The sequence below is a fragment of the Heptranchias perlo genome, unplaced genomic scaffold (genome assembly GCF_035084215.1).
Source record: "Heptranchias perlo isolate sHepPer1 unplaced genomic scaffold, sHepPer1.hap1 HAP1_SCAFFOLD_60, whole genome shotgun sequence".
Lineage (NCBI taxonomy): Eukaryota > Metazoa > Chordata > Chondrichthyes > Hexanchiformes > Hexanchidae > Heptranchias > Heptranchias perlo.
In genome coordinates, this window is record NW_027139623.1 from 1,410,720 (window position 1) to 1,438,698 (window position 27,979).

The window sequence follows — 27,979 nt, forward strand, 5'->3', positions numbered from 1 at the left end:
AATCGATACAGTAGCTCTTCTGAGGTTTGGGTTGAGGCACTTTGTTGTTACATTTTCCTGCGCCTGAATTTTGGGTGCTTGATGATGACACCGAGTGCCTGAAGTGGGACACGGTCCCTTCCCAGTAATACAGATCCTGACCATGATGGGAGCAATCGTTCTAACTAAACACAAATGATTTACGCTGTTGTTCTGGGTAAATGGTCCATTCTCACCCCTTCATCCTGTGATCACCGTCCAATAGTCAAAGGCGGCCATATTGGATCATTGCAATGTTCCAAACCCCATCTTATTTCAGGTTGTACAAAACTCGGTGCTGTTGCTTTAATTGTGGGGACCAACTCATTTCCACCCAGCCTCTGTATCCGCTCTCAGTCTCTCAACCCTTCCGGGTTTGTCCTTCTGTGAGTTGGAGCAAGTGATTCAGTCGCCGTTCCTTACATCTCTCATGTCTCAAAGTAGCACTTCTTCGAAAATGGATACAACCGGCTTTTTACTGCTGTTTGGTGAGTCGTGAAACAATTTTATACCAATTCCCGGTCTGAGTGGGCAACTGTAAGCGGGAGAGTGAGACTGAACCAGGCGGTGTCCGAACTCCGGTATCTCAGTGGATTAAAGCAACTCATAATCTGGTGTGGAGCCCTCGACATTGGAAAGCATTCAGAGCGGTTGCTTGCTTGTGTTGAATTCTCTGCGGGTAACGGTGAGGGGAGTGTTACGGTGAGGGGACAATCTCTCTTCACATCGGTATTAAAGTATCTCGGATCGAGTTTTTCTTTGACAATTGAATCTATGAGAATCTGTCTGTTAAAACCTGTAGCTTTGACCAACTGTTGGTCACCTGACCTAATATCTCCTTTCGCGGCTCGGTGTCACATTTTGTTTGATAACGCTCCTCTGAGGCGCCTTGAGACGGGGTGAAAAGGGGAGATATTGGTCTCCCGATTGCCCAGTTACTGTCTACAGTGTAGAAGTAAGATATATATAAAAGGAAAATTCAACGATCAACATCCACTGAGTTTGCTGATCTCCATCAAGGGGCGGGGAGGGGGGTGCGGGGTGGGGATTGGTGATAGCAGCGATACCAGTGGGCTCAGAGCCCCAAAGCCATTGAATGAAATATCGGCCAAGTGTCGCCTTATCGCATCTTATTGCATCTCGGACGAGCCCTGCTATTTCTGGCGGGGCAGTGGGACTCGCTTCATTGCTCATGTCTGGAGCCGGCGCGGACTCGATGGGCCGAATGACCTGCTGCCGTGCTGTAACCTTCTCTGATTCCATGATTCTATGATACCATATGTTCCATGCTTGGAAGTGAGCATGCGCGTTAGGAGGGTACAGTTATCCAGGGGTCACCACGGCTGACCTCAGGTCAATCAACCCCCTGCACTCAGACATGAGCAGATAATGCGGTGGGGTATTGGAGGGCGGCCCTGAGCAACTCCCTTCGTGAATACACCTCTTTGGGGGAGATAGAGAGAAAAAGGGGAGAAGAAAAATTTGAACACATTCAGTGGATAATCAAGTAAATATATTTTTAGTTATTCAGTTGGTGCTGAGACATTGTTCCTTCTGTCAGAGTTTAAGTTCCTCTTTCTTTGAACTAACCCTCCTCTGAGTTGAAACCGCTTTCTTCCGCCATGAAGCCAACTGCTCTTACTGTTCTCTTCAGTACTGGCCATTTTCAGTTTGCTTGCTTATTTTTCATTCTCTATTCCATCTTGCATCTCGATTTTAGGTGTTTTGTGATATTTATGTGCGTGTGTGTACTGTCTGTACGAATAAATGTTTCTGGTGAATAACTCAGGCGGCATTCAGCTCTCGGAATTTCTCCTAACTCAACTTCCTCCTTCAGTGTGCTGGATGTCACGAAGATACAGATCTACACAGTGGGTGGAGACTAATGTTCCTCAATAAACACAGTGCTGCAGCTGCAAGTTGTGCTCAGCATTAACCCCTTATCTCCAACTTTTCATGCTGTTTTTTGTAATTAGACCCAAGGGCACCTATTGATAATTACCATGGATTAATGGAATTAGTTACAAATTTACACCTCTCGATAGACCTTATTCAGTTATGGTGGTGAAATGGAGAACAAGGGGGCACAATCTAATATATCCCCTTATTGCTAGCTTAGGAGATATTAGGTGGAATATTAAACATCTCTATCGATTTCAAGTGAATTCAATTCAATTTTATTAATAAATGAATGCCTGATAATCAGTGTGCTCCTGCACCACTATTAGGGGTGGATTTCAAAGAATTAATTAATTACTCGGTTAAAAGCCTATCAGAAAGATTGCCACAATGTATTTTCATTCAATATATTTCAACACATTCTTGGTTCTGCTACAATGTTCTTACTGTCAGGGGTTCCCATTCTGTTTGAGTGTTGTCCCTAAATAGATCCCCTTAATGAAAGCTTCGAAGATGTTAGTTGCAATATTAAATATTTTTATTCATTTTAAGTCCCTTGAATTGTATTTTATTAATATATGAATGCCTGAGAATATATCCGTTACTGCACCTCTAATAGTGGTAGCTTTCAAAGAATTAATGAATATAACCATCGGTTGGAAGAAAATCAGAAAGATTGGCACAATGAATTTTCATTCAGTGTGTTTAAACACATTCTTGTTCTGCTGACTGTCCTTACTGTCAGCGGTTAAACTTCCTCTTTGTCCGAGGTGAAGCGCTTCTGAGCTGAAACCATTGGCTTCCGTTCTAAGTATTTGATATCACTGTTAAATTCTGCCTGCAATATTTTCAGATTCTTTACTTATTCATGTTCAATTTACTTCCTCCTTCCATACCGTTCACCCGAATTGTGACATTTGTAACAATGAGTAAACTGTTTGTAAAAGTATCGGTTCCCAGTGAGTTCAAACACCATTCTGTTCCATTATTTAGACTCCACCTCCTCCTTCAGTATGCTGCAATTGACCACATCACTGAGATATCGATCTGCACAGTGAGTGGAGACTAATGTCCTTCAACAAACACAGTGCTACTGCTGACCGTTGCTCAGAAAAAAATAATGAAAGGTTTTAATCGAGTAGTTGGGGAGAGACTGTTTCCACTGGCAGGAGGGTTGGCATTTAACGTTTAATCTCCAACGACCACCTTCAAAGATTTGTGTATGTGAATACCCAGGTCTCTCTGTTAATGCTCCCGCTGTGCAATTTGATCATTTAGGTTCTATTGCCTCTTCTCACTCTTCTTTCCAAAATACATCACTTCACACTTCTCTACATTAAATGTCATCTGCCATGTGTTTCCCCATTTCACCAATCTACCAATGTCCTCCTGAACTCTGCCAATATCCTTCTCATTGCTTACTAAAATTTCAAGTTGACAAGAATCATAGAATCATAGAATCTTACAACGTGGAACGAGGCCTTTCGGCCCGTCGAGTCTATGCTGGCTCCTTGAACGAGCTATCCAAATTAGTAACACACCCCAATTATTTTCTCCATAACCCTGCAAATTATCCCCTTCAAGTACATGTCCAATTGCCCTTTGAAAGTTCCTATGGAATCTGCTTCCATCACCCTTTCAGGTATTGTGTTCCAGATCTTCGCAAACCTCTTTATGTAAACATTTCTCCTCATTTCCCTCTAGTTCTTTTGCCAACTCTTTGAAATCTGTGACCTCTGATTACAGACCACGTGCCAGCGGAATCAATTTCACTCTACTTGCTCTATCAAAGCCCCTCATTATTTTGAATTCCTCTATTAGGTCTGCCTTTACACTTACCTGCTCTAAGGAGAACAACCCAAGCTTCTCCAATCTCTCCACATAACTGAAGTCCCTCATCACTGGTATCATCCGGGTAAATCTCCTCCTTACCCTCTCCAAGACCTTGACATCCTTCCTAAAGTGTGGTGCCCAGAGTTGTACACTGCCAAGGCCTCGGTCACTTGCTTGCAACCATCATAACCCACATCTCCTTACTTACTTCAAATCGAATTACTTCTGCGTTCCAACTTTGGAATAAACACTTTCACACTCCCTGTTGCCTGGACTTTGACCCGCCATTTGTCATCATACTTCTGCGGCTGTGTAACTTCTCAACCACTCCCGTTCTTCAACCGTTGATGCCTTTGCCCCGAGTAAAACGTTTACTCTCTTCTATCCTGGTCGTTCCTGCTGGTTTAATTCCAAGGGGTGCAGACTTGAGCATATCTGGATCACCACTGGTTTAGCCATCCATCACCAGATATGGCTGACCCAGAATTAGAACAAGCACGATGTCCTCTCTGAAAACCGCCTGCTGCTCCAGGATGACCCTGGGGACCAAAGATAACCTCCAGCTTCTTTTGCCCACAACACACAATCTCCATAAATCTCTTTCCCAGCCCCCTCCACACTCTCCTCCAACAACAAATACGATGACCTAGTGAACTTCATGAAGTCTTACAGCACAGAGGAAGGCCATTTGGCTCGGCATGCATGTGCCAGCTTTGAAATGAGCTGTCAAATTAATCCCACTCCCCTGATCTTTCCCCATCGCTCTGCATTCTTTCCCTTTTCAAGTTTCTATCCAATCCACTTTTGAAAGTTTCTATTGAATCTGCTTCCACCACCATTCCAGATCATAAAAACTTGTGGCATATCAAAATTTATCCTCATCTCCTTCGTATTCTTTTGCCAATTAACATAAATCTGTATCCTCTGATTCCCGACCCTCCTGCCAGTGGAAACATTTTCTCACTACACACTCGAACAAAACCCCTCATAATTTTGAACACCCCTATTAAATCTCCACTTAACCTTCTCTGCTCAAAGGAGAACAATCCCAGTTTCTCTTGTCTCTCCACATAACTGAAGTCACTAAGATTAAGACCATCCATTCAGATGCATCTGCTGCATCCCACAAGTCCTAATATCACCAGGCCCAACCTCTCCTCAGGCTCCTCCATCACCCAGCCCTGATCCTGAGCCTTTTTCGAGTTTCCCTCCGATCTCCACGCATGTACTTTCCGAGCTGAGCTTGCCCATTAGACCCACCTCCTGCTCCCTTGACCTTATTCGGGGTAAACAGCTGACTACCCAACTTCCATTCCGGGCCCCAAACCAGCTGAAGTTGTGAATGGTCAGTTTCCTTAGGTACTGTCCTCCTCTTGCAAAACTGTACAGTGGGTGGAGACTAATGTCCTCAATAAACTCAGTGCTGCAGTTGCCCGTTGAGCTCAGCATGAAGCTTTTAATCTCCAATGTTTCCATATCAATTCCCACCGTTAATGCATCCATCCATCCATCCCATAATAGAGCTCCGACACTTCTATTGCAATTCTGTTTCATGGTGTGGAGATGTGGGAATCTTTAAAAATGCACAATGTTTGGACACACACCCAACCCAGCTGCTTTCCTTTATCTTTCAGTGATGGTTTCACTCAGTCCCAAAACGGGGCTTTTGTGCATTTTGAAGAACTTTTCACGTTGTTTTGTGTCCGTTATGCTCAGCATTAACCCCATCATCTCCAATTTTTAAAATCTCAATTCCCACCGTTAATGCATCCATCTATTCCATATTGGAGCTCCGACGCTTGCATTGCAATTCTGTTTCGTGATGTGGACGCATGTGAAGATCTGTAAAGATACACAGTGTCTGCACACACACTCCACACTAGCTGCTTTCCCTTGTCAATCAGTGACGGTTTCACTCAGCCACAAAATGGGCCCTTCATGTTTTTTGAACAAGTTTTCATCCGGTTTTGTGTCATTAGGCCCAAGGGCACCTTTTGATACTTGTCGTGGGTAATTGGAATGTTTTACAAAGGGACGTCTCGATTGATTTTATTCAGTTATAGAGGGGAATCGAGAACAAGTGGGCATGGTATTAGAATTAGAGCTGGACCAATTGGAGTGAAAGCAGGAAGTACTTTTTCAAACAAAGGGTAGTGGAAATCTGGAACTCTCTCAAGTTCTGGAGTGGGAGTTTAACCGAAACGGACCAAAATGCCACCAATGCAATCACACTGATAAATATCCATAAAACAATTCACGAAAATCAGCTTGTTGTATTGATCGTCTAAAGGTGTTGGTGTTCATTTAACTAATTTATATTTTCTCCTTTTAGTTATCTTTGGGGCTCGGCAGAGTGTTTCTCAAGGTTAGTGTCGACGTTTTTCTTTAAAATAATGAAATTCAATAACTAATGTTCTAGACTGCTGAAGCATTCAGTTGTTTTTTATGTAAATGAATTTGATTACTGTAACCAATCGTGTTTTGTCATTCGTAGCAGTAATACAGGTCTGCATCTCAGCAGCTGTCATTGCGAAGGCACTATGGGATATGTCCGTGTTATGGACAGTACATCTATACACTTACTCTGTCGTGGGTTACAAAACTGCAAACAGCACTCCAGGTGGAACATAGGGACATAGGAACAGGTGTTGACCATTCGGCCCCTCGAGCTTATTCCTCCATTCCTTTAGACCATGACTGATCTTGCTTAGACCACACTTGGAGTACTGTGAACAGATCTGATCTCCATATTATAAACAGCACATGGAGGGACTGGAGAAAGCGTAAAAAGAATTACTAGGCTGATTCTAGAACTGAGAGGTTATAGCTATTAGTAAAGATTGAGCAGGCTGGGGCGCTTTTCTCTGGAAAAGAGAAGACTGAGGGGTGACCTGATAGAGGTCTTTAAGATTATGAAATGGTTTGATAGGGTGGACGTAGAGATGGTGTTTCCATTTGCGGGGGAGATCAGAACTATTGCTCAGAAATATAAGGTAGTCACTAATAAATCCAATAGGGAATTCAGGAGAACCCAGGGTGTGGTTAGAAGGTGGAACTCGTTACCCCCGGGAGTAGTTGAGGCAACTGACATAGATGCATTTCAGAGGAAGCTAGTTGAACACATGAGGAAGAAACGAATGGAAGGATATGCAGATACGGTTTGATGAAGTGGGGAGGGACAAGGCTCGTGTGGACCACAAAGACCGGCATGGACCTGTAGGGCCGAATGGCATGTTTCTGTGCTGTACATTCTGTGTAATTCTATGTAATTCTATGATCTGAATCTTAACTCCATTTACCCACCTTAGTTCCATATCCCTCAATACCCTTGCCTAATAAAAATCTATCAATCCCAGTTTTGACGAATTCAATTGAGCCCCAGCCTCAACAACATTTTGTGGAGGTATTTCAGATTTCCACTACTCTTTGTGTGAAGGAGTGATTCATGACATTACCCTTGAAAAGCCTAGCTCTAATTTTAAGGTTATACCTCCTTGTTCTGGACTCTTCCCACCAGAAGAAATGGTTTCTCTCTATCTACCCTATCAAATACTTTAATCATCTTAAACATCTCGGTTAGATCATCCTTTAATCTTCCATACTCACCCTAGTCCATGCAACCTGTCCTCATAAATGAAACATTTTTGCCCTGTTATCATTCTGCTTATTCTTCGCTGCAACCCCTCCAAGGCCAGTATATCCTTCCTGAGATGCAGAGCCCAGAATTGAATGCAGTGTCTCCAGATGCAATCTGACCAGAGCTTTATATAACTATAGCATAACTTCCAATACTTTGTATTCCAGCCCCCTTGAGATAAGTGCTAACATTCCATTAGCCATTTAAGTTAATTTTTGTACCTGTCCATTAGCTTTTAGTGATTTCTATACTTGGATCCCTAAATCTCACCATTGCGCCACAGTTCCTAGCTGCTCACCATTTAGAAAATAACCTGATCTTTCTTTCTCAGGTCTTTAGCAATTGTCTTCTCCCATCTACACAACTTACTGTGCCACCTAACTTAATGTCGTCAGCAAACTTGGATATAGGGCTCTTGATTTCTTCATCTGTGCCATTTATACATATAGTGAATTCTAAGGCCCCAGTACAGATCCCTGGGGGACATCACTAGCAATATCCTGCCAATTGGAATGCATACCCATTATCCCTGCTCTCTGTCTCCTACGTTCTAACCAATTCCCTACCCATGTCAATAGGTTGTCTCTAATTCCATGCACTTTCCCGGACAAATGTTCTACTTAATGTTAACATCACTTCTTTTGATCTATCCTGCGTTTCGTTTTGTTAGTAATTCAAATCTCAACACTTTGCATGAGCCAGGCATTGGCTAGATGAGTTGAAGGATAAATATGTCATCACCCCGAGATCCCTTTCCTGATTCTCTATGATCTGTATTTCCCTCTTGGGTACTTCAACCCTCCCCAATCGTCATTATCCCAACACATCACTGCTTCTCGGCGTTCCAAAACTCCTACTGTCCCAGGCTTGAATTCCTCGTGAATTAGTCCACAGCTGCTCTCTGTGTCACTCTTGGCATTCTCCAAAAGCCCATCGAGAGCTCTGTCAATCGTTTCATACGGCCAGCAACACCCCCCTCCTCTGTTGCTGATCTTCCCACCCATCGCTCCCCTGAGGTCTAATCTCCCAATCTTTCTTACTATCACACTCACCCGACCCTCTACTAACAACTTGGTCTCTTCAATTGATCAACCAGCACCCCTATCAATTTCCATCGAGAATGATGCTTCACTCACGAGCAAGGCCCTGGCCATGCATGTGGATGTTTGTAAGATTGCGTTGACCAACTGTCTTTGACTGAGTCTTGGCTCACAATGGCAACATCTTATCACTTACTAAAGCCTCCCTAGCGGCTTGTACATTCCAACACATGTCCCTCCAACACATGTCCCTCCAACATGTCCCTCCAACACATGTCCCTCCAACACATGTCCCTCCAACATGTCCCTCCAACACATGTCCCACCAACACATGTCCCACCACATATCCCACCGACGTTTTTCCTAACAACACGTGTCCCATCACATATGACAGCACCACCACATGCCCCAACAACACATGTCCCAACAACACATGTCCCACCATATATCCCACCACCACGTATCCCACCACCACACGTCTCACCAACGCCGCTGTGATAGCACTGTGATCCTAATCGTTAATGGCACCTTAGGCTTTTCTCCTGCTCCTCTGGAACCTTCTCTTGCTTCAATCACCTCATCGTGATCCACCCTTCTGACCGCTCCATAATTTGTATTTGTCTACCGACCCCTACCCTCCCACCCCCACCACCCAGTCCCACCCGATTATCTTACCAAGATTTCCTTCCTCAGACTGTTCATTGAGCGACTCCTCGTCCTCGGTGGTTTCAATCTCCATGTCAGCCTCTATGTCCCTCTCTAGCCTTTTTTAACTGCCCACGTGTACCTTCTAAACTTCTCTCTCCATATAAACACTGTTACCCAAATTCACGACCACATCCCCACCACCACCACCCCAACTCCGCCCCCACCCAACCATCACCCGCCGATCTCTGGTGACCTCTCTACTCCTTTGGCCATCTGCTCAGCTGCCTATGCTGCTTCCACTCCTTCCCAGCGCCCAACAAACGAAACCTTACTTCTAATTCCCCTAGCCCTAGTCTTGAATTTCATCTTTATTTCTCTCCTATTTCCTGCCATGTCCTCTCTGAACTCGGCTTGTCCATGAGATCCGGTTCCTTCGCCCTAACCCAAGAGAACGCAAAGACTTTTCTTTTCATTCACAAAATGGTGAGACTACCGAGTGGTCCCTCCAACCGTTTTGCGTGTTTAACCAACATTAGTTTGCAGGGTGACCATTGCGTGGAACTAAATATTCCAGGGTACTTGATTTTTAGAAATGATTGTCAAAATGGAAAAGTTTGTGGCGGGGGTTGTGGAGTGTGGTAGCCCTGATAATAAAGGATGCGATGAAGACAATAGTGAGAGAGGAACTTAGCTCAGAAAATCAGGATGTAGAATCAGTATGGGAGCTAAGAAAGAACAAGAGACAGAAAATACTGGTGGGAGTAGTTTATAGGCCTCCTGACAGTAGTTATAGTGTTGGACAAAGTATAAATCAGGAAATTAAGAGGAGCATGTAACAAGGGTAATGTAATAATCGTGTGCGACTTTAATCCTCATACAGACTGGGCACACCAAATTGGCAAAAGACGTTTGGAAGAACAGTTCATGGAATGCATTCGAGGCAATTTTCTGGAACAATATGCCGAGAAACCAAATAGGAAAAATAATATTTTAGATCTAGTATTGTTTAATGAGGCAGGGTTAATTAATAATATTATGTGTAAGGATCCTCTGGGGAAGAGTGATCAAGATGTGATAGAATTTCATATTGAGTTTGAGAGTGATGTAGTTAAATCTGAAACTCGGGACTTAAATTTAAGCAAAGCCAATTACGTAAGTATGAGGGACAAGTTGCTTAAGGTAGATTGGGAAATTAGATTAAAAGATGTGATGGTGGATAAGCAATGACGAACATTTACAGAAACAATTGATAATTCTAAACGAATATACATTGCCTTGAGGAATAAAGCTGCATGGGAGAAGTGATCGAACTGTAGCTAACTAGACACGTTAAGGTTAGTGGTAAACGAAGAGGCTTACAATGTTGCCAAAAATAGTAAGCCGGAGGATTAGGAGGGTTTAAGAAATCAGCAGAGGACGACCAAAACAATTGATAAAGAGGGAGAAAGTTGAGTATGAATGTAAACTAGCAAGAAATATAAAAACAGATTATAAGAGCTTCTGCAAGTATGTAAAAGAGAAAGGGATTAGCGAATGTAAACGTGGGTCCCTTAGCGGCAGAGTCAGGAGAAATTAAAATGGGGAATAAGGAAATAGCAGAGACGTTAAATTAATACTTTTTATCTGTCTTCATAGTAAAAGACACGAAAAGCATACTGGAAATAGTGTGGAACCAAGGGTCTAATGAGAGTGTGGAACTTAAAGCAATTATGTTTAGTAAAGAAAAAGTACTGGACAAATTAATGAGGCTAAATGCCAACAAATCCCCTGTACCTGATGGCCTACATCCTCGGGTTTTAAAAGAGGTGGCTGTCGAGATAGTGGATGCATTGGTTTTGATCTTCCAGAATTCCCTAGTTTCGAGAACGGTCCCTGTGGATTGGAAGGTAGCAAATGTTCACCCACTATTCAAGAAAGGAGGGAGAGGGAAAAAACAGAGAACTATAGATCAGTTAGCCTGACATCAGTAGTAGGGAAAATGCTGGAATCTCTTATTAAGGACATAGTAACAGGGCACTTAAAAAAATCATAATATGATTAGGCAGAGTCAACATGTTTTTATGAAAGGGAAATCGTATATAACCAGTCTATTAGAGTTTATTGAGGATGTAACTTGCAGGGTAGATAAAGGAGAACCAGTGGATGTTGTATATTTGGATTTTCAAAAGGCATCCGATAAGGTGCCACACAAGAGGCTGTTACACAAGGTTAGGGCTCATGGGATTGGTGTAATTTTTTAGCGTGGATTGAGCATTGGTTGACAGAGAGCAAACAGAGAGTAGGGATAAACATTTCATTATTAGTTTGGCGGGCTGTAACTAGTGTGCTGCCACAAGGATCGGTGCTTGGGCATTAGCTATTTACAATCTATATTAAAGACTTTGATGAAGGGACCCAATGTAATTTATCCAAGTTTGCTGACGACAAAAAGCTAGGTGGGAAAGTAAGCTGTGAGGAGGTCGCGAAGATGCTGCAAAGTGATATAAACAGGTTGAAGGAATGGGCAAGAAGGTGGCAGATCGAGTATAATGTGGGAAAATGTAAGGTTATTCACTTTGGTAGGTAGAATAGAAAAACAGAATATTTTTAAACGGTGAGAGCCTAAGAAACGTTGGTAGTCAGAAGGATTTGGGTGTCCTTGTACATGAATCACAGAAAGTTAACATGCAGGTACAGCAAGCAATTAGGAAGGCAAATGGTATGATAGCCTTTATTGCAAAGGGTTGGAGTATAAGAGTAAGGAGGCCTTGTTGCAATTTTATAGGGCTCTGGTAGACCACACCTGGAGTACTGTGCACAGTTTTGGTCTCCTTCCCTAAGGAAGAATGTAAGCAATCTTACAACACCAGGTTATAGTCCAACAGTTTTATTTGAAAATCACAAGCTTTCGGAGCTTTCCTCCTTCGTCAGGTGAGTGAATGAGTTTACACTCACCTGACGAAGGAGGAAAGCTCCGAAAGCTTGTGATTTCAAATAAAGCTTTTGGACTATAACCTGGTGTTGTAAGACCCCTTACATTTGTCCAGCCCAGTCCATCACCGGCATCTCCACATCACGACTATATTCAAGGCCGAGATCGATAGATTTGTATATTCTAGGGGAATCGAGGAACATGGGGAGCTGGCGGAAAAGTGGAGTTGAGGTTGAAGATCAGCCATGATCTTATTGAATGTCGGAGCAGGCTCGAGGGGCCATATGGCCTACTTCTGCTCCTATTTCTTATGGTCTTATATTCTTATTCCGTTTCAACTTCAGATGCCCGAAAAAACGTGCAGTACCGCCATCTGTCGGTCAGTAATGCTAACACAAAAGATGATCACTGTTCTCAATCCCTTTTGGGCTTGGGCAGAACTTTTGTGTTGCGGGCCGAATCACATAAAATCGACACTGAAAAGTGATAAGCAACTAAATATTTTGAAAATGACAATCTAACATCGATGGTTTTCCTTCTTTATTGTAGTGTGGAGACAATGTCATATTTCCCTTTCGTCAGAAAAGCTTCACTCCCTGACAGGCAGGCGGGGGAATTAGCTGGAGTACCAGTCATCTCAGAAATGTGCATTTTCACACATCACATTACTTTCAAACAATGGGAGTTCGGCCGAAACTTTCCAAAGATATTCACAGCTTTAATATTACTCTGGCTTTCATTTCGAAGCGCTCTGTAGGGGGCTGATTACATAGAATTAGATAGAATGTACAGCACAGAATCGGACCATTCGCTCCTGCTGGTCGATGCCAGGGTTTATATCCCACATTTTAATGACCGCTTCCCCACCCTGCCCCCACAGCCCTCTGTTCCATTCTCCCTCGTGTATGTATCTAGCCCCCCTTTGATGCATCACTGCCACCTGCTTCAACCACTCCGCCTGCCAGCGACTTTCACATTCTCTGTGAGAAGAATTTCCTCCTAAATTCTCAGTTAAAGGGACAACCGGCTTGTCGTAGCTCCAAAACCAAGTTGGGTGAAGTTTCTTGTGCAAGGCAGTTTGTTAGCTCGGCGAGCCAATCAGCGACAGAGGGAGGGGTCAAAGGCCCAGCTTCTCTCTCTCTTTCTCCCTCTCACTTCCTCTTTCCATTTCTTTTTCATTCCAGTTACCTCTCCTATTTCACTACACCCCCTCTCTCTCATTGCTCTTTGCTTATTTGCTGCCTCTCTTTTTCATACTCTCTCTTTCGTCCCACTGTCTCATTGCACTTGTCACTCATTCCCGCCCGCTCTCTCTTTTTATCTTCCTATCCAGTCTCGCTGATAACCCTCTTTCACTTTCTCCTTGATTCTCTCGCATTGTTTCTCACTGTTTCTCTTCTACTCCTATGTTTCATTCCTCTCTGTCACTCTGTTCCATTTGGATAACATCGCCACAACTGCAAATTAAAAGTTGGATAATTGATTTTAGAGTGTGAATATCAATTAATTATTTTAAAGGCAAACACCTGGGAATGAATCGTTAATCAGGGTTAACCACGGTACCAGAAGAATGCTGTAACCATGAGCCAATGGGAAGACTTAAAAAAATTGGATACAGAAACAGGCCATTTGACTCAACAGGTCCGTGTCGGCGTTTATGCTCCACAAGAGCCTCCTCCACCCTATTCCTTTCTCGCTCATATATTAATCCAGCTTCCCCTTAATTGCATCAATACTATTCGCCTAAACTACTACTTGTGGTAACGAGTTCCACATTCTCACTGCTCTCTGGGTAAAGAAGTTTCTCCTGAATCCCCTATTGGGTTTATTGGTGACGATATTATATTTATAACCCCTAATTTCTGTCTCCCCTACAAGTGGAAACATTTTCTCTACGTCTACCCTATCAAATCCCTTCATAATTTTAAAGACCTCTATCAGGTCACCCCTAAACCTTCTGTTTTCTGGAGAAAAGAGTCCCAGACATTTCAGTCTTTCCTGATAAGTATATCTCTCAGCTTTCGAATCATCCTACTAAATCGTTTTGCACCTGTCCAGTGTAATATGGATATCCTTTTTGTAACATGGAGATCAGAACTGTACACAGTACTCAAAGTGTGGTCTAACTAACGTTCTATGCACGTTTAACATATTTCCCTTCGCAGAGATTGTTAAACTAAAATATGCAAGACAGCTGCAATTCTGCTTTTCTGATTCCAGTCGGTTGCTGGAGGAATACAAGGATAGAATTATGGAGAAATTATAACACGCAAACAGGCCGTTCGGCCCAACCACTTCGTGTTGGTGTTTATCCTCCACACGAGCAATAGTCCTAATCCCATGTGCGTGCTCTGCTCCCAATTCCCTTCAACCGTCGATCGAACCTATTCTTAAATGTTGACATGGTCTCTGCTTCAATCCACAGCCTCGCAACACTTGCTTTAAAATGTCCCTCCTGCTCCCTGCCCGAAATACCATTTATATCTGATCAATCTCCACTCGTTCGGGCTCCCGGAAACCTCCTGTGTCTCTATACTCGGTCCCAACCCTTCTGAAATTTAAAGACGGCCACTAAATTACCCCCATTCTCCTTTGTTACAAGGAAAACAGCCACAGTTTTTGAATAAAAGAAGGAAGTACCATTTAGTTGGCGCCTTTTATGACCTCTGGACGTCCAAAGCGCTTTACAGCCAATGAAGTACATTTGAAGTGTAGTCACTGTTATAATGCAGGAACCGCGACGGTCAAATTGCACTCAGCAAGGCCCCACATACAGTAATGTGATAATGATCAGATAATCTGTTTTAGTGGTGTTGATTGAGGGATAAATATTTGGCTCAGGACACCAGGGAAAACTTTCCTGCTCTCCTTCGAAATAGTGGCGTGGGATCTTTTACATTCACTTGAGACGGCAGCCGGGGCCTCGGTTTAACGTCTCATCTGAAAGACGGGACATGTGACGGTGCAGCAGGCTCTCAGCTCAATATTCAGTCCCAGTGAGGTCATTGATTCTCATCCCCAAGAATGATAATGATGAAATCGAGCCCACCATCACTTACCTCCTTTATTTGAGATTCTAATCTCCACGGTTTAACAGAGACGTTCACTCTTTTTAATCCGGTTTGCACCACAGGCTAAATGACCAGAAATTGGAATTTCAAATCCACGCATTTCCATGTTCCCCTCGTATCGCAGAAAGCAATTTCAGGGCTAAAATCTGATTTTGGAAACAGAACCACAAACTGATTTCTCTTCTCTCTCACCTCAGTTTGATTCCACGAATGACTGGTCAATTCCCGTTTTGTGGAACTTCAGCCCCCGATTCCAACTGTTCTCGAAAACACAGCGCAATCGTTATTGAGTTCCCAAACTTCGACAGTACACGTAATCCACAGATCCATTTTTAATTGTTCTTTGCATTTATTTCACTACAGGTCCGCTTACAACGCCAGGGATATCCCCTGATGAATCGACTGGTGTTTATTTGAAAGGAGAGACGGCTACCATTACCTGCACCGTGACCGGAGACTATCCCAATAAAAACTTCTATTTTTACAGAGATAGACGACTGCTGTCCTCTGATCAGATCATCAAAAAGGACAACGTTGGAACATTCCCGGTTACCAGAGCAGACCAAGGAGGGCGGTACCAGTGCAAATATGAAACATTCATCAATAGCATGTGGTTATCGTCTCAGATCAGCGAGGCTGTGACGGTCACTATAGCAGGTGAGTGAAGGGGGCTGAGATTGTTAATATTTCAACGCCCTTGATAAGTACAAAAATTCCTACTTGATTAAATATAACTGAGTTTAATATTCACAGGGAGGGTCTCTGCGCTCAGCTCCTGACATGGTCTTTGTAACAATGTTTACTATTCACAGAGAGAGTCTCTTCGCTCAGCTTCTGACAGGGTCTCTGTAACATTGTTTAATATTCACAGAGAGGGTCTCTGCGCTCAGCTCCTGACATGGTCTTTGTAACAATGTTTACTATTCACAGAGAGAGTCTCTTCGCTCAGCTCCTGACTGGATCTCTGTGACAGTGTTTAATATTCACAGAGAGGGTCTCTGCGCTCAGCTTCTGACAGGGTCTCTGTAACAGTGTTTAATATTCACAGAGAGGGTCTCCGCGCTCAGCTCCAGACAGGGTCTCTGTAACAGTGTTTAATATTCAGAGAGAGGCCATCGGCGCTCAGCTTCTGACAGGGTCTCTGTCACAGTGATTAATACTTAAAGTGAGGGCCTCTGCGCTCAATTACTGACAGGGTCCCTGTCACATTGTTTAATGCTCAAAGTGAGGGCCTCTGCGCTCAACTCCTGACAGGTTCACTGCAACAGCGAATAATAGTCAGAGAGAGGGAATCTGCGCTCAGCTCGTGAAATGTTCTCTCTAACAGTGTTTAATATTCAGAGGGAGGGACTCTACGTTCAGCTCCTAACAGGGCCTCTGTAACAGTCTTTAATATTCACAGAGAAAATATCTGCGCTCAGCTCCTGACAGGTCTCAGTAAAAATGGAGTAGAAATCCGCCACGGGCAGTTGTGTAAGACGGACGGGATCGGATCTGTCGTCTGATATCAGCCCGATCCGATATTCAGATCCAGTGATGTCATTGATTCACATCCCCAAGAATGATAAATAAAAAATCGACCATCACTTCCCTCCTTTATTTGAGGTTCCAATCTCCACGGTTCAGCAGAGAAGTTCACTCTTTGATATCCGGTTTGTACCATAGCCTCAATGACAAAGAATGGGAATTTCAAATCAGCGCATTGTCCATGTTCCCCTCGTATCGCAGGGTGTAATTTCAGGACTAAAACCTGATTTTGTAAATAGAACCACAAACTGATTTCTTTTCTCTCGCACCTCAGTTTGATTCCACTAATGAAGGTCAATTCCCGTTTTGTCGAAACTCAGCCGGCGATACAAACATTTCCCCTCAACACCGCACAATCGGTATGGAATTACCAAACTTCCACCGTAACTTAATCCACAGATCCATTTCCAATTGTTCTTTCTACTTATTTTACCACAGATACGCTGAAAAAGCCACGGATATCCCCTGATCAACCAAGTGGCGTGTATTTGAAAGGAGAGACGGTGACCATTACCTGCACCGTGACCGGAGACTATCGCGATAAAACCTTCCGTTTTTACAGAGATCGCCAACGGCTGTACTCTCATCAAATCATCACTAAGGACAACATTGGAAAATTCAGAGTCACCGGAACAGACCAAGGAGGGAGCTACCACTGTCAATATGGAACCTCCGTCAATAGAAGGCAGTTTTGGTCCCAGCTCAGCGAGGATGTGACGGTCACTATCGCAGGTGAGTGAAAGGGGCGGGAGGAGCAGAGATTATTTAAATATCCATTCAACAGCATTAGGGGTAGATTATGACTAGGCGTTATCGTAGAATGGACGATAGTGAATCGGCAGAGCGTTTCTCATCTCTTCCGGTTTATCTTTACATTGACTTCAATGGAAATGATAATTGGGTGTGTTTAAAATCTGTGGAGTATAAAATGTGCTCGATCGCCCGTTTCAGGCCTCCGCCTCAGACGGATTTATATTCCACTGTCAGAAATTTATGATATCAATCCCGACTAAAATTTTACCTCACAACCCAGGGTGATAGTTGGAGAATAACTTTAAACGAACACGCCCGGCGGAAAGGGGAGGGTTCGGGCGCTAAATTGGGCTGTGTAGCGCCCATTGTTTCGGCCCGACACGGCCTCTTCGATATCCAAGATGGCGTCTTGGATGCTCACGCACGTTTCCAGCGTGATGTGCGCCAGACGCTATTTTAGTATAGGAGTTAGCGCAGGCTAACAAATCACTGGTCACACACACTGCCAGCTATTCAACCATGACAGGCACATCATCCAAACACGCGTCGCACTTTCTTGCAGGAGAAGATGTTGCATATCAGGAAGCAGCAAGTGGCAGTGGCATTTAGCCCATCGAGCCTGTTCTGCCGTTCAATGAGATCACGGTGGACCTGTGACCTAACTCCATATACCTGCCTTAGCCCAATATCCCTTAATAGCCTTGGTTCACAGAAATCTATCAATCTCAGAATTAACTTTCACAAGTGAGCCAACATCAACTGCCATCTGCAGAATACCATTCGAACTGTTTCCCACCCTTTGCATGTAGAAGCATTTCCTAAATTCACTCCAACACGTCCTTGCTCTAAATGTTAGGCCATGTCCCTGCATCCTAGTATTCAAGAGTGGGAGAGTCTCCAAGAACAGTTACAAATGTCTCGGCAGCCAGTAACAATAATCCAGCCACTAATTTGTATATCCTGCATGGTCGCTTTAAATAGCGCCGGTGAGTGTCCTCCAGGCAATCTTAGACACGTTCAGATGGTCGGGGTTAAGACTGTGCGTTGAGTTGTGCGTTAAGTCCCAAAATGGTGTTTATCACTCTAAATCAGCGTTGCACACTGATTGAAGCCATTTTCTCCCTACTTTACATGATTCCGGCTTCATAATCTTCGCCCACTGCTAACTCCAATACCAAGATGGCATCTGGTGCACATCACACTGCAAATGTGCGTTCGCATGCAAGACGCCATCTTAGATGTTGGAGAGGCCACATAGCGCCGAATGAACGGGCGCGACACGGCCTAATTTAGCGTCCTCAGTTTCTCCAGTCTTTCCACATATCTGAAGTCTTTCATCCCTTTTACTTTTCTAGTAAATCTCCTCTGTACCTTTCTAAGGTCTTGACATCCCTCCTAAAGTGTGGTGCGCAGATTTCGCCGCAATACTACAGCAGGAGCCTAACCAGTGTTTTGTAAATGTTTAGCACAACTTCCTTGCTTTTGTATCCTGTAAGTCTGTTTATAAAGAATTCAGTATCCCCTTTAGCGGCCTTCTCAATTTGTCCTGCCACCTTAAAAGTTTAATGAATGTACACCCCCAGGTCTCTTTGTTCCCCCACCCCCTTTAAACTTGTACCATTTAGTTTATATTGCCTCGCCTCATTCTTCCTACCAAAATGAATTAATTCGCACTTCGCTGTGTAAACTTTCATCTGCCATGTGTCTGCCCATTTCACCAGCCTGTCTATGTCCTCCTCAAGTTTGTGACCATCCTCCTCACTTCTTTCTATGTTTCGTATCACCTGCAAAATTTGAAATTATGCCCTGTGCACCCAAGTGCAGGTTATTACCATATATCAACAAAGAGCAGCGGTCCCAACACCGACCCATGGGTGACACCACTGCACATTTCATTCCAGTTTGAAAATCAGCCATTCACCACTACTGTCTGCTTTCTGTCTCTGTGCTAATTACGTATCCCCGCATCCACTGCCCTTTAATCTCATGGGCCTCAATTTTGCCAACAAGTCTATTGTATGGCACTTTTTGAAACGCCCTTTGAAGGTCTTTATATAAAACATCAACTACATTACCCTTATCAATCTTTTCCACTACTTCATCAAAGAACTCAATCAAATTAGTCCAACACGATTTACCTTTAACAAATCCGTGCTGGCTTTCATTTATTAACCCATATTTTCCCAAGTGCCAATTAATTTTGTCCCGGGTTATTGTCTCTAAAAGTTTCACCACCATCGACGTTAGTCTGACTGGCCTGTAGTTGCCGGGTTCATCCCTCCACAATTTCCACCCGTACTTTTCTCAGCAAGCTGGGATGCATCCCATCCGAACCGGGTGACTTTTCTACTCTGAGCTTTGCTAACCTTTCACGTGCCTCCTCTTTATCTATTCTCATCCTATCCAGTTTCTTCTCCTTTACTGGAACATTGGCAGTATCCTCTTCCTTAGTGATGACAGGTGCAAAGTACTGATAAGGTATCTCAGTCATGCACTCTGCCTCCACAAGAAGATCGCCTTTTTGGTCCCTAATCGGCCCCACCCTTCCTTTGACTTCCTTTTTACTATTAACTCCACTGAGTTTAGTGTTACCTCACGAGGCACCTCCAAACTGGCTGGACTTGTCACATTACAGGTTTCTCTGTCAAATAAGCGAAACTGCGTGCCGAGATTTTCAAAATCACCCTGTTACTCAAGTACTTTAATGAATTACATTCTGGTTTTCCATATCATCTCACTGGGTTGGATTTCGACAGCAACGCCCAAACCTGCGACCTCCAACACCGAGAAGGACAAGGGCAGTAGCTGGATGGGAACAGCATCACCTCCAATTTTCCCCCAAGTTATAAATCATCTCGACTGAGGTACATGCCACCGTTCCTTCATCGTCACTGTATCAAAATCCTGGAACTCCCCACCTAGCAGCATCGATGGAGCACTTTCACCACATGGAGTGCAGCTGTTCAACAACGAGGCGGCTCACCACCACCTTCTCAATGGGCAATTAGGGACGGGCAACAAATGCTGGCCTGCCCAGCGTTGCGCTCATCTCAGAGCCCGCTAACACTTAACTCCTTTATTTGAAATGGGAATCTCCACTGTTTAGCGGAGACGTTCATTCTTTTTAATCAGGTTATGGCTCGGCTAAGCTACCACAAATGCGAATTTAAAATCAATGCCTTCCCTCTGTTCCTCTGGTATCCCAGAGGGAAATTTGAGGGATAAACGCTGATTTTGAAAATAGAACCCCAACTGATTTATTTTCTTCCGTTTGATCCCACTAATGAATGGCCAATTTCCCCCTTGTATATACTATACTCCTCAGTGCTTACAACTTCTATATCACGTGTCATCTGCAAACATTTGAAATTATGCCCTGAATACCTACGTCCAGGTCATTGATAGTTTGGTTCACAAAAAATAAGTCTGTATTGCGGTTGAATCGATCGTCACTACTTTTTCCTTTCGAATTACAGGTCTACCCAAACCAAATATATCAGTGGATTCTAGTCTTGTTTTGAAGGGTGGAAAAGTTACCTTTAATTGTACAAACCCCCGGGACCATCCTGGCTTCACATTTTACTTATACAGACACGGAGAAGCGAATTACTCGGATGTCCAGACTGCTGCTGCACGGGACAGTTCTATCACCTTCACCATCGCGAATATAGATCACACCGATGGAGGAAATTACACCTGTCTGTATAAAGGGGATGTGAGGGGAAGGCTGCTAACGTCGGCTGAGAGTGACCCTGTACATATAACTGTAAGAGGTGAGTGAGATTCACACAGTAACTGTGTTCATTTCTTCTTCATGAAGGCTGAATCGGTTGTCTTATTTAACAATGAATGAGTGAATGAATGAAATAAAAATCAATGAACGATTCAAAGAATCAATGAATCAATGAATCAGTCAGTGAATCAACGAATCAATCAAAGAATGAATGACTCAATAAGTGAATGATTCAACGAACCACTCAATGAAAAAAACAGAATTATTGTATGAATGAACGAAGGAGTGATTGAATCAATCAATCAGCCAATCACTCAATTTGCAAAATAGTTAAAAAGTGAATGTATCAATTTAAAAATCCATGTATCAACCAGAGACACATTACGATGACGCCAATACTTTCAGACGTATCTAATTATATGATGTTTGAAAGGATTGAAATACGTTCTCTCGTCCTCTCGTTCCGTTTTCCCAGTAACACACTAGGTCGTCGGTTGTCTAGCAAATTCGATGCTGATTCCTAATTTCCGGACAGGTACCCATTAAATTGTTGTGCATTTAATATATTTGTTTTGGCAATTTTACGGGGATTACTTTCCTGTCAAACAAGATAACAATTATTAAAAGCAAAATAATGCGGATGGTGGAAATAATAGAATCATAGAAATTTACGGAACAGAAGGAGGCCATTCGGCCCATCGTGTCTGTGCCGGCCGAATAAAGCTATCCAGCCTAATCCCACGTTCCAGCTCTTGGTCCGTAGCCCTGTAGGTTACGGCACTTCAAGTGTATATTCAACCATTTTTTGAATGCGATGACGGTTTTCTGCCTCTACCACCCTCTCAGGCAGTGAGTTCCAGCCCCCACCACCCTCTCGATGAAACAATTTCTCCTCAACTCCCCTTTAATCCTTCTGCCAATCACTTTAAATCTATGCCCCCTGGTTATTGACCCCTCTGCTAAGGGAAATAGGTCCTTCCTATCCAATCTAACTGGGCTCCTCATAATTTCATACACATTAATGAAATCTCCCCTCATCCTCCTCTGTTCCAAAGGAAACAACCCCACCCTATCCAACCTTTCCTAATAGCAAAAATTCTTCAGTCCTGGCAACATCCCTGTAAATCTCATCTGTACCCTCTCTAGTGCAATCACAACTTTCCTGTAATGTGGTGACCAGAAATGTATGCAGTATTCTAGTTGTGGCGTAACAAGTGCTTTATACAGTTCTAGCATAACCTCCCTGCTCCTATATTCTATGCCTAGGCTAATGAAGGAAAGTATCCCGTATGTCTTTTTAACCACCTTATCTACCTGTCCTGCTCCCTTTAGAGACCTGTGGACATGCACTCCAAAGTCGCTTTATTCCTCTACACTTCTCAGTATCCTACCATTTATTGTGTATTCCCTTGCCTTGTTTCCCCTCCCCTAATATATTATCTCACACTTCTCCGGATTGAATTCCATTTCCCACTTTTCCGCCCAACTGACCAGACCACTGATAGCTTCCTACCGACCATAGCTTCCTCCCTCACTATCATCCACATTAACTCTAACCCTAACCCATTTTTTGTATCACTATCACCCACACGGCCAATTTTTGTAACACTATCACCTATACGGCCAATTTTTGTACGATATGAAATAAAAACAGAAAATGCTGGAAATAATCAGCAGGTCAAGCAGCATCTGTGGAGAGATAAACAAAGTTAACGTTTCAGCTCGATGACCTTTCGTCAGAACTAGTAACAATTCCGGTGTGATGCATTCAAGAAAGAAAACTTTGATTGAATTGTTACCCGCTGTGGTGCAAATTTAATTATACCATCAGGAAAACGCAGACTTTGAGTTGTTCCTCGCTCCCGCTGTTTGCATTGAATGTTTCTAGATTCAACATAGAGTGGGTAAAAGCTCAATTATTTCCAACAGTTACAATGGGTTCCTCCTATACATGTTTCAATCATATTCACAAGATACGCAATAGTATGCACAATGTAAAGGTTAATTCCGAGTTACTGACTTGCCTTACAACAATCAGTGTATTCCCATTGCAGCCAGACAGAGAGATGAACAAACACACACACACGAATTCCCACATAGACTCATATACACACACACACTCATACACGCATAGAGGAACACACTCACATAAACACACACACTCATATACACATACATCCCCACACACAATCATACACACAAACACATGCATACACACATACACACAGAAACACACTCACAGAAACACACACACACACACTCACAGACACACGCACACATCGTTCAGCTCTATCCGTACAGCATTCCCCCTGTGATGCCAGTCTATCCGACCTACAAAATCCCAGTGTTGAGAAGCTAAGTTATCTAATCCTCTGATTACTCTGTTTCCTAATGTTTGCCAGTGATTTAATTCATTCAGGCTGGTCGAAATATAAGCCAGCCTTGTTCGAACGTCTTTCACTTTGTACATGGACATGTATTTAGGTAAAATCAGATCGAGTTCCTTAACCTGGAAAAGTTTATCTTTCCAACGTCATATACAAAAAGTCAAGTCTCACAATCCATTCAACATATGTTGGAAACGGCGAAAGGGTCACCTTTAATTAACAGAGGCTGTTGCTGGAACAAATCTGATGAGCCCAATTATTCAGATAGCTACAGTGTCAGAGAACAAAATAGATAAATGGAGAGCGATTAAAGACATCCCCGAGTGAGTCTGATAATTAATGCCGAGCAAAAGAACGTAAGAACATATAAAATTGGTGCAGGAGTAGGCCATACGGCCCCTCGAGTCTGCTCCGCCATTCAATGAGATCATGGCTGATCTTTGACCTCAACTCCATATTCCCGCCCTATCCCATATCCCTTGATTCCCTTAGTGTCCAATAATCTATCTATCTGAGACTTGAATATACTCAACGACTGAGCATCCACAGCCCTCCAGGGCAGAAAATTAGAAAGATTCACAACCCTCTGAGTGAAGAAATTTTTCCTCATCTCGGTCCTAAATGGCCGACCACTTATCTTGAGACTATGAGCTCTAGTTCTTGACTCTCCAGCCAGCGGAATCAATCTCTCAGCATGTACTCTGTCAAGCCCTCTAAGAATTTCATATGTTACAGTCAGATCACCTCTCATTCTTCTAAACTCCAGAGAGTAGAGGCCCATTCTACTCAATCTCCCCGCATAGGACAACCCTCTCCTCCCAGGAATCAATCTATTGAGCCTTCGTTGCACCGCCTCTAAGGCAAGTGTATCCTTTATTAGGTAAGGTGACCAAAACTGTACACATTAATCTAGGTCTGGCCTTACCAGAGCCCGATATAATTGCAGCATGACCTCCTTACTCTTATACTCCAACCCCCTTGCAATAAAGGCTAACATACCATTTGCTTCCTGATTGCAGGCTGTACATGCATGTTAACTTTCTGTGATTCGTGTACAAGAACACACAAATCCCTCTGATTACCAACATTTCTTCGTCGCTCACCTTCTAAATTTGTATTCTTCCTACCAAAGTGGTTAATTTCTTATTTCCCCACATTATACTCCATCTGCCACCTTCTTGCCCTTTCACTTAACCTGCCTACACAGCCTCTTTGCTTCGTCCACACAGCTTACTTTCCCACTTAGCTTTCGATATTCAGTAAGCTCGGATATATTACACTCCCTCCCTATCTAAGTCATCGAGGGAGATTGTAAACAGCAGAGGTATAAACAATACTTGCGGCACCCAATCAGTTACAACCTGCCAACCCGAAAATGACCCGTTTATTCCTACTCTCTGTTTTCTGTCCGTTAACCAATCCTCAATCCATGCTAATATATTACCCCCAATCCCATGAGCCCTAATCTTGTGTAACAACCTCTTGTGTGACACGTTATCGAATACCTTTTGAAAATCCAAATATACCACATTCACTGGTTCCCCCTTATCTACCCTGTTAGTTGCATCCTCAAAAAACTCTAATAGATTTACCAAACACGATTTCCCTTTCATTAAAACGTGTTGACTCTGCCTAATCATATTATGACGTTCTAAGTGCCCTGTTACTCCGTCCTTAATAATAGAATCTAGCATTTTCTTTATTACTGATGTCAGGCTAATTGGCCTATAGCTCCCCTTTTCTCTCTCCCTCCTTTCTTGAATGGAGTGATTACATTTGCTACCTTCCAATCCACGGGGAACATTCCAGAATTTAGGGAATTCTGGATGATCAAAACGAATGCGTCCACTATCTCTTCAGCCATTTCTTTAAAACCCCATGATGTAGGCCGTCATGTCTAGCGGATTTATCGGCATTTAGTGCCATTAATTTCTCTAGTACATTTTCTTTACTAATCTTAATTTCTTTAAGTTCCTGACTCTAATTAAACCTTTAGTTCACCACTATTTACGGTATGTTTTTTGTGTCTTCTGCTGTGAAGGACGATATAAAATATTTGTTTAACGTCTCTACCATTTCCATAGTCACCATTATAATTTCTCCCGTCTCTGCCTCTAAGGGACCCACGATTACATTCCTAAATCTCTTTTGTACTTACTTGTAGAAGCTCTTACAATCTGTTTTTATATTTCTTGCCAGTTTACTCTCATATTCAATTTTCTCCCTCTTTATTATTTTTTTGTGGTCATCCTTTGCTGATTTCTAAAACCCGCCCAATCCTCAGGCTTGTGACTCCTTTTAGCAACATTGTACGCCTGTTCTTTTAAGCTAATGTTATCCTTAATTGTTCTAGTTAGTCATGGTTGGATCGCTTTCCCGTGGAGTTTTTATTCCTCAAGGAACTGAGAACATCATTTCTGAGTCAGGTTTATAGAGCGATCGCGTAATGTGGTTGCAGTGGAAACGTGAGAATTACCCATTAATCTTCTCCCCTTCATTTAATCTTCTAGGTTCTTATGTCAAATTTGATTCAAGCCCAATTCGTTTGTTTCTCGCCACATTTATCCTGTTTGGGACTATGGTTATCCTGTGGATAGAGTGCAAACCGAAAAAGGTCTAAAAGGACCGTGATGGTATGTTTGAAGAATTGCTGAAATGGCAAAATATTTCATATTGGACGAAAGTCAAAAAGGAAGAGATTTTGTTTCTCATATCGGTCTATTATTAAGTATTAATTTTCATGTTATTAAATATTGGCACTACGACTAAAGGCTCTCCTGATGCTTAAATTCAAGGGACGTATAATGTTTCTCTTCCACACATAATGCGGATAACCTACATATTATTTCCTCACACATTGTCAGTGCAAAAGAAGCGGTGAGAAAGACACAACAACGTGACTGGGTGGCGTGAAACTAACATAAAATGACAGAGTTGTGAATTACTACCGGATTTAACGTATTTAGGATGGTCCTTTGCAAATTCCTTTTTTTTTACATCGATTATATCTTAATTAAAATATATTTCACCCTTTATTAATATTTACAAATAACAGTTGCAGTTGCAGACCCCTGAGAGTTTACATTTAACCACACTCCCACCAAACGGCACAGTTATGCAAAATCATTTCAACCCTGTAAAAAAATCTGGAGATACATTTACTCAAAAAAAAACTGTTTAAAATGCAATAATCACTTTACCACCTAAAAACTGTCAACACAGTCACATTTATTGAATCGATGTGCATCATGCCTTTCTATCAATACAAAGAGTTTGATAAAATTCAACCAGTCACTACTGTCGATGGAATTCAACCATTAACATCCAATCAATTACTCACTGTCTCAGGTAGGGTAGCAAAACTTAGACAGAAAGGCAGCGATTGTCAGATAAGCACATGCAGAAAAATAAAGCTTGACATGTTATTGACATAACTAGGAAATTGGTTGTAACATCGCCCAAGATCAATAGATGAAAATGTGTTCTCCATTTTCGAGGGAGCGACGGGGTTTAAAGGGAAATTTCGCTCGCCCGCTCCACAGCGCCACCAACGGGCCGAACTCTACTGCTGCATGATTACAAGCATCTGTTTTCATCAGCAGTCTCTGTGTTAAATGCTGCCACAAGATCGTGGCGAAAAGTCATGACAACTGGAAGTTGTACGGGAAATGCACACTGACACAAAAGTTTTAATAGTGGTAGTAAACGGTTGGTAGCGTTGTTCTTGATCAGTTGATGAGCATAAGTTGTTTGAAGATAAAATAAATGGCGATGAAAAAAGAAGAGAAGCTTTAGAATTTTATTTCACAGCGCTACCTGGTATCCAGAACCTGCAACTATCACATGACAGTTGATATCGCAAAACTGAATGGGAAATGTCACATCAAATCTTCGCACAAAAGCCTTTCCGAAAAGTAGGCCAACTGGAAATAGGTTTTGTGAAGCGGATGTGTGCGCCCTAAAGAAGATTTTTAGTAATATGTAGTTATTTAGTCGATTGATGTCATGAAGACTTCAGTTCATCACTTGCTTGCGCAGTCTTGTTGATACCCATTTATTTTGTCTTTTGGCAGACCACGTTACTGAAGAGATACATTCTGTCGAAAGGGACGATGAAGAGAATGCTGTTTAAGCAGACGGATGGATGGATGGTCGGACGGACAGACGCCATATAAATCTGCTATTTTCTCCACAACAGAGTTTGACAGTACACCAAACGGAACGACTTGATTTTTATATCAAATGTGGATACAATAACTTTCGATATCTCTTTCTATCGATAGTTTTGGGTATGTGTGTGTGTGTAAGATATAGATACAGGCAGCGATAGTCGTGGTCTCTAATGATTAACATCCATAACGATCTGTAAAGTTTTATAGCATTCACTTTTGGAATTACTCAAATACAGTTGAATTGTTGCAGTCTACCTGTTTTATGGATTTGATTTTGTTTCTCAATATTTGTAGACGGTTGACTTGTTCCGGGTTCATGGAATTGAATCGGTATTTAAGTTTGTTTTAGT

The 27,979-nt window shown here is 42.7% G+C and overlaps 1 protein-coding gene across 1 annotated transcript; it reads left to right on the plus strand.

Annotated features, from left to right (window-relative positions):
- Positions 1-418: 418 nt before the first annotated feature.
- On the plus strand, positions 419-27,974 carry LOC137316719 (leukocyte immunoglobulin-like receptor subfamily A member 3). Its single transcript, XM_067980568.1, has 7 exons — positions 419-506; positions 6,083-6,115; positions 15,421-15,714; positions 17,023-17,316; positions 20,814-21,110; positions 25,968-26,090; positions 27,531-27,974. The coding sequence occupies exons 1-6, from the start codon at positions 449-451 to the stop codon at positions 26,075-26,077; spliced, it is 1,086 nt and encodes a 361-aa protein (XP_067836669.1). The 5' UTR covers positions 419-448; the 3' UTR covers positions 26,078-26,090; positions 27,531-27,974.
- Positions 27,975-27,979: the final 5 nt, after the last annotated feature.

What these genes read in the sequence shown, in the direction of transcription:
- LOC137316719 (XM_067980568.1), top strand. Translation starts at nt 449, where the DNA reads ATGTCTCAAAGTAGCACTTCTTCGAAAATGGATACAACCGGCTTTTTA. An exon ending in TCGGCAGAGTGTTTCTCAAG is followed by an intron (nt 6,116 to 15,420) that starts GTTAGTGTCGAC and finishes ATTTCACTACAG; the next exon opens with GTCCGCTTACAACGCCAGGG. An exon ending in TGTACATATAACTGTAAGAG is followed by an intron (nt 21,111 to 25,967) that starts GTGAGTGAGATT and finishes TTAATCTTCTAG; the next exon opens with GTTCTTATGTCAAATTTGAT.